We start from the raw sequence: 17,688 nt of genomic DNA, 5'->3' as shown, positions 1-17,688 counted from the left end.
AAAATAAAAATTGGCTGGCCTTTTTTTGTCCAGCAACAACTTCTTCTACACTTTACATTGTTTTTTGAGGAGATGTAATCAAGTTTGCCATCTATTTAAATAGCTTTATTGTTAAAATCTAAACAAATAACCTGCAATGAGGTTCTAAAGGCCCAGTTGAAGAAATACACCCATTTAAACTGAAATTAGAAAACAGGTCATTGTCAATATGCTAGTGTCTTGACTGACTTTTTGTTATTATCAAGTCTTGGTGTATCACTATACCTCACTTTACTATGAGAGAATGTGTCAGTGTAAAAGAGTTATCACTTGAAGTACCTTGCTTACCATCAACATGGAAATTGGAGGAACATCTGCAAATTTTTCTGCTCTTTTTTAAGACAAATGGATAATTTAGAATTAATAGGCTTGACCTATATGAGGAACTATATTACACTGTATCAGTAAGAAGGTAAACAGATTAATCAAATAGAATATTAGTTCAAATGTATTGTTGCTTTATATGGAAACAGTAATATAATACCCTGAGTTTGGACGTCAGCACGGACAGATTACACTAATTTGCAATGGAAAAATTTAACTGCAAAAACTCGGGCATAAGACAAAAACAAAGGAACAATTGCAAGATGAATAAAAAAAAAAAAACATTGAAACATTTCCACGGTTGAACACAATGACCCAGCATCAAAACCCTCATGTTATTCCAAATTTCAATGCTGCTTTATTCTTTATTTTTTTCTAAGTTAAATAGAAAATTAAAATTTAGGTGGCAGTTTGTGACAAAGCCTGTTAAACTGCAAAAGTGAAAAGCACACTAGTAAATTCTTAAGTTTAACTTGCAATTAATGTAAAGAAATAATAAAAAAAGCACCTTAATGATTCAAACCACATTTGACGTAATTGAAATCACAATGCCATTGATTCTGGTACTTGTTGTTGTAGATGATCCCAAAGCTACAGTTTGATTATGCGAGATAGAGAAAAAGATTTAAGACATGCACTGGAAGAAATTTTTGCGCAAAAATAAAAACCTATATTTTGTTCTCTTTTACATTAAAATTCAACATCCTAGAGTGTTTCCATATCTACTGCTATAAAACATTGATACAGTAGTGATACATTTAAACACTCTTCCTCGTACAGAAGATAAAGATTGAAACTAAAACACAAAAGACAAGACATCAAACAATCAACAATTCTAAGATAGAAAAAAACGAGTCATTTCAGAGTTAATTCTATCAAATTTATTTGGAGTGAAGACATGCAAAAGTGACAGTATCTGATGATATTTTAAAATGTAACACTTCAACATGGCATTCCATTGAGAATCAGTCTTTATGTAGCACCTGTATACTTGTACCTGTATACTCATATAAAAAGGTGCTATGATTATCAGTCATACAAAAAGTCAAAAAAAAAAAAAGCTCTGGAGTAGAAAATAGAATAAACATCCCATTCTACCCAGAAAGTACCTTTATGGGGTTAAAACTTCCTCTGCATGTACCGTATGAGTACAATCATTTTACAGTCTGCCTATTTAGATGTGTACCATCAAGTCTTTGAAAGCGATTGCTTTCTAACACCAGGAATCAGAAGAGTTTTTAATCTCAGAAATTAACCATCAAATATTTATCTCCATGAACTTTGGCTCCATTCAGCTGTACAGAGACAGTTTACAAAGGTCATTTTTAAAGTGTACAGTATATAGTACATGAGAGAAAAGCTTTCAGAATTCCTTGATACACTTTCAAGCAATACATAGAGACATAATAGACCAGATCAATTGTTACAAACATTTCACTCCTTTTAAAGGTTTTTGAAGTCATGCATTTTATTATGGAAGCCCGAAGCTAATTTGGACTTTTTAATCGGACAATTCATATTGTTCCCCTTTGCAATTTTAAGAAAAACATTTAAAAAAATTCAGAGTTGTGAAATATAAACCGAATCCTGACTGACTCATAATTCAGAGGTTATATTCTGCCATTCAGATTTTTTTCTCATAATTCTGAGCTTGCATCTCGCAGTTTAAAGTCCCATTTATTAAAAAATAAAAAAGGTAATGTTTAAATTACACAATTTCTTTTTTTCACCCCTTGCAATTGGGAGTTTATATCTCACAATTCAGACTTTTCTTCTTAAAACTGCAAGAAAAAAAAAAAGACTAAACTGTTAGATAAATGTTGCATTTGCCTTTTTATGTTTTTATCCCGTGACTGAAACAAGCCTCAATACTATTTTTTTTTAATAAAATGGTTAAAGTTATAATTCTAGTGAATATCATGTTGGTCATTTAAAAAGGTGTATAAAGTGAACTGAATTTGCTTTTAGAAATGTTTTCTGGAAAATCACGAGATCCTTATCAGAGGCCTTCGAGAAATGTGTGGAAATGTTTAAGGAAAATAACAGGACTCTGAAAAATCCGCCAATTATTATTATTATTTTTTCAGTCATTTAAGAAGGCCAGACCCTGTTGTGGTGAATACCACAAAGACAAAATAGATGTTGAAGTCCGTGCTACGCAAGACTCCCTACCCTTCCGTAAACCCTGTTCCTACCGTCAAGGACAAACACGAACTCTAAAGAGCTGCACTGATACAGTAAACTACATCTCTGTCGGTCACAGAGTGGAACTCACAGTTATCATGTGACTACAAACCTCTCTGCATTCACTCCTTCACCTGTACATCCACAGCTACATACTTCATTACATCACATCCACAAAAAACTCACTGGGGTTGCCCATAGCCAAGTGGAAAGACTGCCTAGAGGCTGTCAGCTCAGGCGGGACGGAGCCCAGGTCTCGGGTCGGAGGAGCTCCTGGAGGCCCACCAGGGGTGCCAGAGGGCGGCATGCCAGGGTGGGGCGGCAAAGTAGGCGTTTGTGGGTGCGGAGCTCCAAGTGCTAGGTGTGGGTGTGGATGTTGGGGCACCATCACCATCATCATTGGGTTATAAGGAATGGGGATTCCAGGCGGATACGGGGCGAGATGAGCGGGTGGAGGAACGCGATGATGCGAGCGCTGGCTCGAGCGCTGACTGGAGCGACTGTGTTCACTGGGCGTGGCTGAGCCGTGGTCTCGTCTCAGGCTGCTGCGAACAGAGTAATCTGATTCGCTGCCGCTGCCGGAACGCGAGTCAGCCCCGCCCCCACCAGGAGACTTATCATCACGTACACTGCCGCCCGCCGTGCTGCCAGATACACTTTTACTGCCCCTTCTCTTCTCTCCGTCACTGCGTGTGGAGCCACTGCTGTGACTCCCTGAGAGAAAGAGATGAGAACACAATAGGGGTTAACACGGGCACAAAAACTTCTTTAAACATGGTGATTAGCATACAAGATGCATGCTGATTGTCATGGCAAATTCAAAGTGTGATATTAATAATACATTATGTCTGTATTCCACCATTAATTTAAATAAAATGAAGCATATAGTGTTTTACAAGTCAGGATGTAAAATGTTTTTAAAAAATAATTTTGTACTAATATACCATTTGATATTAATTTTAAATAACACTGATGAAAAAAGAACTAAACATAATAAATATTAATAAAAATGTATTAATAAGTGCAGCATATTTGTCCAGCGTTTTCTCTGTTTTAGTTCCATAATGACAATCAATGGATATACACTACTATTAAAAAGTATAATTGTTTTTAAAGGTTTTGGAAAAATGTCTCATTGTGCGGCTGCATTTATTTTATTTGTTTAATTGTTAAAACATTAAATGTAAAAATATTTTTACAATTTAAAAACTGTTTTCTATTTATTATATTTAAAAACTTAATTTAGTCCTGTGATGGCAGAGCTGAATTTTCAGCAACATTATTACAGAAATAATTATGATATCTGATATCGATATTGAACATTCTGTGCTGCTTAACATATTTTTGTGAAAACTGTAATGCATTTTTTCAGGATTCTTAGATAAAAAGAAAGTTGAAAAGAACAGTATTTATATATATATATATTTTATAGAAACGTAAAAGATATTACTGTCACTTTCAATCAATTTAATGCAACCTTGCTGAATATTTAAAGACAATGTAGCGATAAAGAATAAATTAATGATCTTACTGAACCCAAACCTTTGAACAGTAGTGTATATGGATTTTATTAAGCTCGGATTCATGAAATCTCTTACAATTGGTTGACACATTTCCATAGATCTGTGCCCGAGGGTCAGTGTGTTTGTTACCTTCGCTGTGCTGGCTGCCTGCACTGCCTGGGCCATAGCTGTAGTTGGAGAGCTCATGATAAGGAGGGGGCTGGGTGGAGTAGGGGTGAGGGTACTGGTACGCGAAAGAGTGGAGCAGAGGCCATGGTGTTGCCCCTGGTAAGGGAAGAGGCGCAAGAGTGTCCTGGTCTGAAGCACCGCTGGAACCATCGTTATCATTTAGAGAAAGGTTGGCCATGTCTGATAAGAAATAAATGGAGAGATTAAATAACCTATGCATTTAACAAACAAAGTAATTAACTATCATCTATAATAAAAGCTGATTTTACTTACAATTTTCACAATTACTGAAGTCTCCAAATATATAATAACACTGTTCAGAGAAGGTGATCTTGTTAACAGTGTGTCTGATGAAACCAGCCTTTAGTAGGTTACTGGCATATTTACGGGCTTCCCGTCTGTCCTGAAACCCATCAATGTGATGATACAACCACTCTACCACATCTGAACCTGTATGCGCAGTCATAAAGACAGAGAACAACAAACACTGGATTAGACTGAAGCTCAATTTGTCTCATAGCTACAAAGTGTGTGTAAATCCAGTCTCAAGTAAAAGTCTCTGACCTAGGAAAGCATTGGGAATGGTGATCTTCAGCCACATCCGGTCTCTGACCTCCAGACCGGACTCGGGAGATGCCATGGCTTTAGCTACCGATGCCATGTCAGAGCGAAGAGACAGGTTGAACTCATCAAAGTCTACAGACAGAGAAAGAGCGATTAAATAATATGGCAAATAATAAAGGTCTAGGAAAAGTATAAGACATAAGCGCATTACTCACGTTCAGTTTCAGTGACAGATGAGCTGGAGGTGATTGTGCTGCTCGGGTAGGACGGAAACACCCCTGTGAGAGCCACTGAATGATTGATCCATGCTGCTGGATCTATGGGCTGGATCGGCTCATCTAAGACACAATACGGGGAAGGATGTTAGATAAACAAATGTCAAATAACATGATAAAAACTCAATTCTACATTTACAGCACTACTTTGAAAGAAGTCACTTCTGCCCATTAAGTCTGCATTAATTTGTCCAAAAGCACTGTGAAAACTGAAATATGGTGAACTTTTATTACAATTCAAACTCATTTATTTCGAAATGTTTTCTTCTTTAAAAACTTAATTTAGTTCTTTGATGGCAAAGCTGAATTTTCAGCATCATTACTCCAGGCTTCAGTGTCACATGACCCTTCAGAAATTACTTTTATATGCCGATTTGGCACTAGAGAAACATTATCTTATTATCTTAACATTGTCTTATTATCATCAATGTTGAAAACAGTTGTGTTGTGTAATACCTAGGTGGAGACCTTGATACATTTTTCTCTGGATTCTTTGATGAAGAGAAATGCAACATTATAAACATCTTTAATGTCCTTTTAGACCAATTTAATGCATCCCTGCTGTATAAAATTAATTTATTTGAAAAAATTTAAATAGTCCTGACCCCAAACTTTTGAACAGTAATACATAGGGACATATGAATTATATGTGAAATTACATATAATTTTTTTAAATAGTTTGTTTTATATCTAATTCATTAATGAAACGGGAATGAAAATGAGACTCACTGCGTGGCAGGGTGAAATAACCTTGTGGAGCAGGGTCCCAACATTTTGCCACAGTCAGGGTGATGGGTCTAAGAGAATAAAAGTGTTATTATAACATTGCAGGTTAATTATTACTGTTACTAATAATAAGTCGCGGAGAGTGAAATGCATTGTCCTCCTACTATAATTCACCCTTTAAGTCATGTCAGAATAATTGGATTATGAAAGCAATATATTTATAGGAAAGTGCACATGAGTGTTGATATGAAAGGATGTGAAAATAGATAAATCAATCTTCTGTGGCAGCCCAACAAAGGATAAAATACACTGCTGAATCTCCAATTTCACCACTTAAGTGTTATCTTTTGCTCTTCGTTTTGTTGTACCAGCCATAAAAAAAAAATTGTTTTTTTGTCAGAAATTGAGAAATTATGAAATTGTACACTCCTTTGAGCAGCGCTCACACACTCACCCAGGTTTATGGACAATCTCACGGAGCACCCTGACCGCGTCATCATTACTCATGTTCTCAAAGTTGATGTCATTCACCTGCACAGAAAAAAGGCAGCTGTGAAACAACCCGTCTAACAAACACCAGAAGGAGTAACTATAACAGAACTCATTTGTTTAGAGCTAATAACTACTGAAACAGTGCAATGTTTGTGTCTTAAAGCTTGGCGTGGCCTGAGAATATTGTTTTAGATTGTAAAGTGTTTAAGTTTGTCAGGACTTAAAATAACAATACCGTCACTCATCTGATAAGCTTGCCCTCCAGTAAATAGATAACATGATGTACAGATTGCACTTTGTTCCTGATTTCCCAGGACCAACCACTTCTTTGCTATCAGTGTGTACACACACACACACACACACACCTGCAGCAGCATGTCTCCAGGTTCAATGCGTCCGTCTGCAGCTACAGCTCCTCCCTTCATGATGGAGCCGATGTAGATGCCTCCATCACCTCTCTCATTACTCTGACCCACTATACTGATGCCCAGGAAGTTATACTTCTCTGTAGGACACAACAAAAAGAACGGAGCTTAATGTTATTAATTATATAAAATACATATTTGATAATTAACAGGTGGAACAAGTAAGAAATGGCACTGACCCATGTTAAGGGTGACTGTAATAATGTTTAGGGACATTGTTGAATCTGTCACACTGCTGAAAGAGGAAGCCTATAACAAAACACAAACAAGAATTCAGCAATTTGATTGTATCAAATACTTAAAGGGACAGTACATCCAATTATTAAAATTCTATCATTTACTCCCTTTATGTTCCAAACCAGTATGACTTTCTTTTGTGGAACATAAAATGTGATATTTTGAAGAATGTTGGCAAACAAACTGTTTCAGCTTTCACAGACATCCATTTTTAAGGACGCTATATGGAAAAACCAATGGAAGTTAAATAGAATGAAAGCTGTTTGGTTACCAACATTCTTAAAAACATTATTATGTCCATGTAAAAAAAAAAAAAATCATAGGTTTGAATGTGTGATTAAAATAAAATGACTGATTTGTCATTCTTTGATGTACTCCCTGAAGTGTAATCATATGGGTGTTTCATACTCTCTCCAGACGTGGGCGCTGTTTCCTGCGTCTGCGGTGGCGCTTCAGCAGTCTAGACGCTGTGCTCTGTTCAGTGGAGCTGCTGAACCTGATTACAAACGTTTAGTTAAATAAACATTCATAATCAAGGCATACAATCCAATACTGACTAATCAGTGCTTCTCAACTTGCAATGTTTCAGGATACAGATTTTATTATATACATAACATCAAACAGAAATCTAACATAGTACAAACATAATTGTTTTTTAGTTTTAATTTCAATGATTTCATGCTGTCAGCAGTCAATAATTCACTTCCTAAAACCCATGTTTATTCATATCACAAATGAGTGTCTGTTTAGCCTAATCTAGGTCATGCTGACACCTGCCTTTTGTCTTCTTCCAAAGCGACACGTGAATTTGCATCCAAATATTGTAGAGATTGATTAGAAGCGGAGTTTTTAACATCAAAACAAAATATAAGTCTATTGCTTTTGCGATCCTAACTATGTGCAAATATATTGTTATGCACATTACAGTATTTGCATTTGCATTTAACATTGTTCCCCATTGCATGAACCCATCAGAATAGTTCAAAACCCATTTTTGAGAACCACTGGAGTAAAACCAAACCAAAAGCATGCACAGATGCTGATACACTCTTATAAAGTTCAATCATTTGATTCAGATAACAGAAATATAACTTTCAGACATAAAAATAAATAAATAAAGATTACATACAAATTACAAGGCGTCATTTTCTTGACACTACAAAATATATCCAACCCCAATCCAATCTTTAATCAAGCACACTTGCTCTGACCTGCTCATCGTATCATCGTCGTCTGAATCACAGAAGCTCGTGGTGTCCAGTTCACTGCTCATCACAGTAGCACTCTCATAGCCGGCCAGGTGTCTGTCCATACGGGACTGTCCATTCACACGCGGCCCTGAAACAATAACAGAAAGAGTACAGCAAAATGAGCATGGATTGCTTCGTCAATGTAATGAAATACTATTGAGATTACTGACAAAAATCTGCAAATATTAGCAACATAGAAGATAGAAACAGACCATGTTGGTCCAAGCTCTCTCTTGGTCGAGGTCTCTCTCTCCTGAAAGACACCACTGACTCGGTCTCTGTCTGATCATCTAAAGACTCCAGGCTGCCAGCAGTGTTGGGACTGTGCACACACACACACACACATCATGCAATGATTTACATTCATGACACATCTGTACATTTCTGCATGCTGAGTGAACCTTTAATTTTTAAAAGCAAGCTGCTTCTAGCAAACCATCTCTGATAGGAAATTGAGAGCAAAGGACCTACACTGGGGAGAGGGAACCATGTTCTTAATCAGTATATTTCATTTCCAGTATTAAAAAAAAAACAAAAAAACAACCACCTTAGAACAAGATAATTTAATCTGAAAAGACAGATTAGATTTTCATATGACATTTTTTAAGTATTTTTTCATGTTTCATTAGCATTTTTTTTCTTCACTAGTTTTAGGAATAAACATTTACACTAAAATACATTTTATATCTCACTTTTTTAACAGCCATTATCTGTTACCAGCTTATATTTCAAGACAACATTTCACCTGATATTACCAAACACGTCATGGTTGTGGGTGCTTTCTACACACACACAAAAAAATATTGGATTTCCCGATCATGTTTCATGCTTTACACTACTGTGCAAAAGTTTTTAATGTTTTTAAAACTTTAATACGTTTATTTGATCAAAACAGTAAAAATATGAATATAGTGAAATATTATTACGATTTAAAACAAATCGTTTTGATTTATAATTAATTTAAAAATGTAATTTATTCCTGTGATGGCAAAGTAGATTCTTCTAAAAATTGTGTTAAACTCACAGCTGTACAGCTTTGTATGAATTGTTTCATAATTGATAAACACTTGATATTGAATGGTTCATAACTGATGAATTTTGCAACATTACTGTGCAGCACTTTGGAAATAATCTGAATTTTATAACGTGCTGTATAAAAAAATGGTTTTGCATCATATTAAAAGCATGTCTTTGTAATATTTATCTTCCAAAGCAAATGTTTGACATATTTTGACTTCTCCACGATACAGGGTGTCTGTTTTGAAAAGCAAAACAAAAAAAAAGTGCATTTTCCTTAAAGTAAAGCTCTACAACGAGTCACTTATTCCAATTCCGACACCTTATAAGAAAGTGTATTTTAAGGGACTGACAGTGTACTGCTGCAGACAGCATCCACAGAATGACATTCAGAGGCAGAAGCAGAGATGTAGATTAACATACTGGAAGGAAGGGGGTCTGGAGTCTCCAATGCCCCCCGTCCTCTCGACCGGAGGTGGAGGCAGGGGAGGAGGGGGAGGTGAGGGCTGAGACTGGACCTCTACTGGAGGGGCTGGAGGGGGTTCGGCTGCTGGGGTATCAGAGGACACCAACTAAAAAAGAGAGAAGACTGGTGTGAGAGTGAATGTGATCCATAAGAAACAAGGACCCAAAAAGGACTGGGAAAAGATCTAATGACATTAATAACACACTATTTTTTACCCAACACAAACTCATGAAGCTCATTCAAAAGTGTAAAAGTGATCACACAATGCTGCAGGTCAAACATATCCAGTGTCTGGGTTTTACGTAACTACGATTTAAACGAGGACCAAGTTGGAGAGGTAAATAGCTTCAAGCAGACAGGAAACTCTATTCAGCTCCGTCTGGGGAGATCAAGCTTTGTAAAACTAGTTTAAAAAAAGCTAGTTAACAATAAACAAAAACATCAACAATCTTCACAATCTGTGACAAAACACTGCATTAAAGCAGTCAAAGTCACGTACTTGAGAATGCGTTATAAGAGGCCACATACAGAATCATTGTATGGCCTTCTCCTTTCCTCATACTAATGGATGCTATGTTATTGTACACTCCTTCTCAAGGGACCTTGAGCTATCCTGAAGGTAGTCTACTATTTCCATCCCAAAGGGTCTGGTTTCGTCCAAGCCTTTTGACTCAAGCACCTGCTTTTCTTTGAGGGCTTTCAGAAGAGGCTGGATTTCAGTCTCCGGGTGAAGCGCCTGACACAACCTCCTGATGCTCTTTAAAGATTCACTGTGACATAAATCAAAACAGCCCTGTTACGTGTCGCTACAGGGATGAGGAGATTCAGTGAGGTTTAGTGTAACAGTGCAGTTCACACTTAAACCGAGAACTGTTACGATACCAGTAAGCATCATATGATAATACAGATTTTTGGAGTGGGAGGAGCTACTGCTGACTGACAGAGAGAACTGGAACAGGAACGGTTCATACCCAGGAGACAACTCTTCCGTTGAAGCATGGCAGCTTGGCACTGTCGTCTGAGATCTCCTCCTTCACCACCCTGAGCAGACACAATTATCAAAGAGAGACAGAATTAAAATGAAGGAACACACATGTTGACAGATTCATGCATTTATACATAAATGCATGCATCTAGGCTATTTTGACTTTACTTATGGACTAAATGTATATACTAGATTTTTACAATATATTAAGTAAATTTAATAGTCAAAAAATTTTACCCACAAGCCACACAATCTGAGATAAATTAGTTTCTGTAGAACAGTAACGAGGCTCAAAAATAAGGATTTTTCTGTTGACTAATTGGAGCAGAATTAATTTATTTTTTCTTACCTAAAAGATGGCTCAATTTTTAATCACTGCATTTTTTGCTTGAAATATCAATATTATAAAAAGTAAATAAGCAAATTAGAAATAAATTAGTCCTTTTATTTAACAAAGTAGGGATGCAACGATACAATTTTTTTTTTTCAGATCCGATCCCAAACATTCTGAGTACTGGATGTTTCCAATTCGATACCAGCACAGTTTTCCTTCAATCAATGTCTAATTTCTATACTTCTATGCGTTCACCTGATCATCACTCTTGTTTGGGTTAAACACAACCTGTTAAATATAGACCACTTCATTTTAATGCAAAATAACAAATGAAAAATATATAATCTATGAAAAAATACTATTATAAATTAGGTTAGTGGATAATTCAGCAGCAAAGGTTATTCTAGAAAATCACGGGTACACAATAATGTTATAGAAACATTCAACTAAACATTTAATGAAACATTATATTATGGGAAACAAATAAAAGTTAATACATGTAGGACTAAATCTGGTGAAATGTTACACATTGCTCTTTGTATTGTTGTAAAATACATGAAATGAAAAACAAGTAGCCTAAATATATATATACATACACATACACACACACACACACACACACACACACACACACAGGTGCATCTCAATAAATTTGAATGTCGTGTAAAAGTTCATTTATTTCAGTAATTCAACTCAAATTGTGAAACTCATGTAATAAATAAATTCAGTGCACACAGACAGAAGTAGTTTAAGTCTTTGGTTCTTTTAATTGTGATGATTTTGGCTCACATTTAACAAAAACCCACCAATCCACTCTCAACAAATTAGAATATGGTGACATGCCAATCAGCAAATCAACTCAAAACATCTGGAGGAAGGGTGGAGAAGTTCATAGTTGCTTGAAGTCCAGTGTTAAGTTTCCACAGTCTGTGATGATTTGGGGTCAATGTCATCTGCTGGTGTTGGTCCATTGTGTTTTTTGGAAACTAAAGTCACTGCACCTGTTTACAAAGAACTTTTGGAGCACTTTGTGCTTCCTTCTGCTGACCAGCATTTTGAAGATGCTGATTTAATTTTCCAGCAGGATTTGGCACCTGCCGACACTGCCAAAAGCATTAAACATTGGTTAAATGATGGTGTTAGTGTGCTTGACTGGCCAGCAAACTCACCAGACCTGATCCCCAGAGAGAATCTATGAGTTATTGTCAAGAGGAAAATGAGAAACAAGAGACCAATAAATGCAGATGAGCTGAAGGCCACTGTCAAAGAAACCTGGGCTTCCAGACCACCTCAGCAGAGCCACAAACTGATCACCTCCATGTCCTGAAGAACTGAGGCATTTATTAAAGCAAAAGGAGCTGCTACCAAGTATTGAGTACATGTACAGTAAATTAACATACTTTCCAGAAGGCCAACAATTCACTGAAATGTTTTTTTTTTTTTTTGGTCTTATAAAGTATTCTAATTTGATGAGATTTTGATTTAGTGGTTTTTGTTAAATGTGAGTCAAAGTCATCACAATTAAAAGAACCAAAGACTAAACTACTTCAGTCTGTGTGCACTGAATTTATTTAATACACGAGTTTCACAATTTGAGTTGAATTACTGAAATAAACTTTTCACGACATTCTAATTCATTGAGATGCACCTGTAATAGAACAGAACAAAAAAGACTACAATTAATAATCTTTCATTGTGCAAAAATATAATACAAAAGTGTATGGCTCCTGTGCTCAGAATTATGTGCTTGAAGCAACACTGAGTCACTGTATTATATCAGTGCGATTATTTTATTGAGCATTTTCTTTTAACAATTTTTAACCTCAGTTTTGTGCACTCTTGAAGAGTTTCGTCGTTTTGACTAGTAACTGAACGCGACACACAGTTTTATTGCTGAATGGAGGATGAAAGAAAGATGCACCTAGTAGAAGAGTTTACATGAACTTAATTTAAATATTGATACTTCACATTAAACTATGGAACGGCTTCAGATCACTTAAAATATACTGCACAAAAACCAAATGGTGCTTTATGGCCTTAACAATAATGCAGAGGACTGTAAAATTTAGCTTTGTCAATATAGAAAATAACTACAAACATTAAAACAGAAAACAGTTACTTTAAACTGTAATGATATTTCAAATATTACAATTTCTACTGTATTTTTGATCAAATAAATGCAATCTTGTTAAGCATAAGAGACTTTAGAAAAACAAAAAAATGGCCCCAAATATTTGTAGAGTACATATGTACTGATGCTTCCATGACTCAACACAAGATAAAATCACAAGTGTGTAAGCCAGCTAGATTTAGCAAAACTGTTGTTGCCATAAAGTAGAATACAGCACTGAAAAACAAATGTTTACTTTTGCAAGGCATAAAAATGGATGCACAAGATCAATTATATTTTTAGTAGCAATGCAACACTGGCAGCACATTATGTCAAAGTTTAATCAGAGTTATGCATTTGAATATGTATCAGCAATATAACAGTGATTCTCGCTTATGAAACACCACTTATATAAAAGAAATAATAAATATATGTAACATTTATTTCAAGTCTTCTCTGCAACCAAACAAAGATTTGACTAGACGATGCAACTCTACAATAATTTCACAAAGCACTTCCTGAAAGCAAAGCTCTACTGCATTTTAACGCTTGTGAAACAATCCCACCCCCAAACCCTGTGACGACGCTAATTAAGCCCAACAGTTGTACTTGAAAAGCAACCCCTTGACCTCTAACACAATAACACACACACACTCTCAAAGCACAATCTGATTTGAACAAAAGCTCTTACAATATAATGAGCTCTGGGCTTGTTAACTCGGTGTTAAAATTTTGGCACAGCAGCCATTTGTATATTTACTCATTTTAATTTGGACGATTTGCACTTAGCACAGTCTGAGAAATAAGGTAGGTGTAATAAAACTGCACTGGAATCTGGTCTGTACTCTTACGGGGATATAAAAAAACAGCAGAGAGAATGTAGAGGGGGCCTAGAGAAACCAAGGGGTCTTCTGCTCCTTTCTCTCTCACTCTCTTTCTGTTGATTCTATCCCAGACACCAAGCAAATGGCCCGTCTCCAACCTCCAACCATATCCCTACCCCAAACACGGCTCAACCCCAGCCCCTGCCACACACAGTCAGACTGACAGCTGGCTCTACACACTGCAGCATCACAGCGCCACCGCCTGCTCTCTGTCCCACTCCACCACCGTATCAGCTTACATCCACAATTCCACATCCAACGCCATTCAACAATAATATACACACGTCCACCCTTTCCACAATAACAAAAACTGGCAAAACCTTCACAGCCTTTCTTCCACGGCTGGAAAGAAGAAACGATCAAGTCTTCAGATTTTGCTTTCCCGGTAAAATCAGATCTTATTGGTGCATTTAACCCAATGTAGCACTATATTACAAGAGTTAGGAGAGACATAGCTGGCTGACATTTTGGCTCAAGGGTTTTAAAAAAAACCTTTACATGTAAAACCATGTTAGCCCCACTCTTATGATGAAAATATGTCATTGTTATTGAGAAAGACAAAACAGACCCTCTGCTGCTCTATTGTCTTATGGTCTGTCCATATTATGAAGTCATTTCTGCAATGGTATAAAACAATTAAAAAGGTGATCACACAATTTGAAGAACTACAAGATAAAAAAATCGGAATTATATATAGTATAGATATATACTCATAAATGAGAGATACAAATTTGGAATTGTGAGGAAAAATCCGAAATCTGAATTTATATTTCACAATTCTGACTTTTTTCTCATAAATCATGTAATTGTGTGCGTTTGTTTTGGGAATAAAAATACAAAGGGTAATTGAGCTTTTTATGTCACAGTTCTATTTTTTCTAACAAATGTAAGTTTCTTTCACATCTCCGACTTTTTTTCCTTGCAATTCTGAGTTTTCATCTCACATTTCTGACTTTCTCATAATTCTGCATCTAATTTATAATTGTGAGATAAAAAGTCACAACTACCTTTAAAACGTGAATATAATTTAACATTGTAATGACTCCAACAGCACTTTAAATAGTTGACAGGTGGTATAAATTAAATACAACTGATTATTAATGTGCATTTGATTTAGCGTGGGCTCTACTTTTACAGTGATCAGGTGAATGTCTCTGAATCAACTAAGTGTACGCTGTCAAACTGATGGAGTATTTACAGTCAGATGATAACATCCTAATTTGCTAAGATTACCACAGACATTCCAGTAGCATCTGGAGAATGCATAACTGACAAGTACATGGCTGAGATGTATTGGCTGGCATTCTGTCCATAGCAGGACGATTCAGGCCAAATATGCAGTCAGAGACAAAGAACTCCACTCTTTATTAAAAAAAGGAATGGCAGAACAGTGGGACACTAAAAACTTGGCCCTTGTGCAAAGAAGTGATGGGAAAGGATGAGAATTTCCCCACACGAGGGATATAGGATCTAATGTGTAGGTTTAAGACAGAATAGCTACACACACTACCAAATGTTTGGGGTCAGTAAGATTTTTTAAAATGTTTTTCAATAGGTCTCTTACCGTCCCCAGTATTGCATTTTTTTTTTTTTTACTAGAAGTACATGTGAACTGTGAAATGTATTACAATTTAAAATAGGTTTCCATTGTAATACATTTTAAAATGTCAATTTATTCCTGTGATGGCAAAGTTGAATTTTTCCATAGCCATTGCTCCAGTATATCAGTGTCACAGGATCCTTTAGAAATTAGGCTAATTTGCTGAATTTGTGCTTATTACTAATGTTGAAAACAGTTGTGCTGTTTAATGCTTTTGTGAAAACTGTGTTACACTTTCTTCTTATTTATTTATTTATTTTTACTAATAGAAATTTCCAAAATATAATATTTATATAACATCTAAGTCTTTTGTAACAGTATAAAATATTTTTTTATTTAATGTCCATGGTCAATACCTGTATTTTTTTGTATTAAAAACTATTTAGGAAATTATATATCTTATATTACGCATCAGCCTTAATAGAATGTGATTAATAATTCATATCAAACAGTTAGAGGTGTACAAACAGTGTCATACAACACAACTATTTTTATAGGCAAGGTATTTTTAATTTAGCCTATACCTGTAAAGTCAGACTGCAGTAACTGATAAACTCTGTCGAGACATGGACACACAGTGATGGCTTGATACAACTAGACCACCCACAACAGTGTCCATCTCGAAGAAAACCCTAAACTTACCGAACCCCCACAACAACATCGGAAAAAACATAAACACATTTATTTCCTACACATAAAAAAACGAATTTGTTCTAACGTTAGCTATTCATGCACATCTTTGTGTGTTTTCCCCGCATTCGCTTAACTTACCCGAAGTCCTGATCCATAGACTTGAAGAAGAATTTGTAGTTTGGCTTGTTCAAAACCTGTTTAAAATCTAGCAAAGTGATTTTCTCAGCCGCTATGGGAATTTTCACCAAGTACGGCGTCTCCTCTTCGTCGATGTGATAAATTATTTTGGTCTCCGCCATGTCTCCCAACTCAACTCAACTTTCCCGTTGTTCTACGAAAGTATGGAAGAGGCAGCAGCTATGCTGCTAATGTTAGCCAGCGCTCCGGAGAGAAGGGGGTTGAGAAAACTCGTCTAGACCACAATACTACTATCCAATAACACTGCCCCGACTAGCGCATACAGCATAAACAAAGAAAAACAGTGCTATTGTGCCTGACTTTTGTTGTCTTGAACGCTCAAAAGTGTCATGATTTCCGTTCAAATACACCTACAAACAGCTACCCTGTTGTAACAACATTTTCCCCGTAGGAAAACGCATGGGGGTTTGGAAAACTTCTCCTCGGCTAGGGCCAGCGCGGCGTGTGACGAAACAGAGGCGCCCAGGACTTCCCACCGCTTCGCTTCGCTTCGCTTCTTCTGCTTGGGGCATGTGAGTGCTTTTGTGGTACCAAGTGGGAATTTTGATTCGTCCCAGTGACTCGAATCTTTGCATCAGTTCACTGTTTGCACAGATTCGTTTGCGTACCCTTTTGCAGTTTACACCAGTAGGTGGCAACTGTTGTGTTATGACTTATAAGCTAATTATTGAATCACTCACTCACCGATTCACCAAATCGTTAATGTTGTATTGTATTACAAAAATGTAAGCCTCGCTAATTTAAAAAAAATATCTCCTTTAGTAAAAGACGCATGGTTCAGTACGCCAAACCAATTAAAGGGTAAGTTCAGCCAAAAATGCTGTTCCAAACATGTAAGACCTCATTTTATCTTCGGAACACAGTTTAAGATATTTTAGATTTAGTCCGAGAGCTCTCAGTCCCTCCATTGAAACTGTGTGTACGGTATACTGTCCATGTCCAGAAAGGTAAGAAAAACATAATCAAAATAGTCCATGTGACATCAGAGGGTCAGTTAGAATTTTATGAAGCATCGAAAATACATTTTGGTCCAAAAATGGCAAAAACGACTACTTTATTCAGCATGGTCTTCTCTTCCGTGTCTGTTGTGAGAGAGAGTTCAAATCAAAGCAGTCTGGATATCCGGTTCGCAAACGAATCATTCAGTTCACCAAATCGAACTGAATCGTTTTAAATGGTTCACATCTCTAATACGCATTAATCCACAAATGACTTAAGCTGTTAACTTTTTTAATGTGGCTGACACTCCCTCTG

At 36.4% G+C, this 17,688-nt stretch overlaps 1 protein-coding gene across 1 annotated transcript; it reads right to left on the bottom strand.

The window, feature by feature from the left end:
• Positions 1–1,229: 1,229 nt before the first annotated feature.
• LOC113105618 (segment polarity protein dishevelled homolog DVL-2-like) lies at positions 1,230–16,535 on the bottom strand. Its single transcript, XM_026266792.1, has 15 exons — positions 16,375–16,535; positions 10,662–10,731; positions 9,648–9,796; positions 8,420–8,529; positions 8,169–8,295; positions 7,366–7,453; positions 6,900–6,969; positions 6,661–6,800; positions 6,258–6,334; positions 5,807–5,874; positions 5,018–5,140; positions 4,803–4,934; positions 4,512–4,688; positions 4,200–4,418; positions 1,230–3,261 (listed from the first exon to the last, which is right to left on the bottom strand). The coding sequence occupies exons 1-15, from the start codon at positions 16,533–16,535 to the stop codon at positions 2,708–2,710; spliced, it is 2,265 nt and encodes a 754-aa protein (XP_026122577.1). The 3' UTR covers positions 1,230–2,707.
• Positions 16,536–17,688: the final 1,153 nt, after the last annotated feature.

This window comes from Carassius auratus, chromosome 7 (assembly GCF_003368295.1).
Source record: "Carassius auratus strain Wakin chromosome 7, ASM336829v1, whole genome shotgun sequence".
In the NCBI taxonomy this organism is placed as follows: domain Eukaryota; kingdom Metazoa; phylum Chordata; class Actinopteri; order Cypriniformes; family Cyprinidae; genus Carassius; species Carassius auratus.
This window is presented reverse-complemented; position numbering and strand designations above follow the sequence as displayed.

Excerpts from the sequence above, each read along its gene's own strand:
- LOC113105618 (XM_026266792.1), bottom strand. The coding sequence starts at position 16,535 with ATGGCGGAGACCAAAATAATTTATCACATCGACGAAGAGGAGACGCCG. Across the intron at positions 9,797-10,661 it reads ACGGAAGAGTTGTCTCCTGG|TTGGTGTCCTCTGATACCCC; the intron begins GTATGAACCGTT and ends TCTCTTTTTTAG. Across the intron at positions 3,262-4,199 it reads AGGCAGCCAGCACAGCGAAG|GGAGTCACAGCAGTGGCTCC; the intron begins GTAACAAACACA and ends TCTTTCTCTCAG.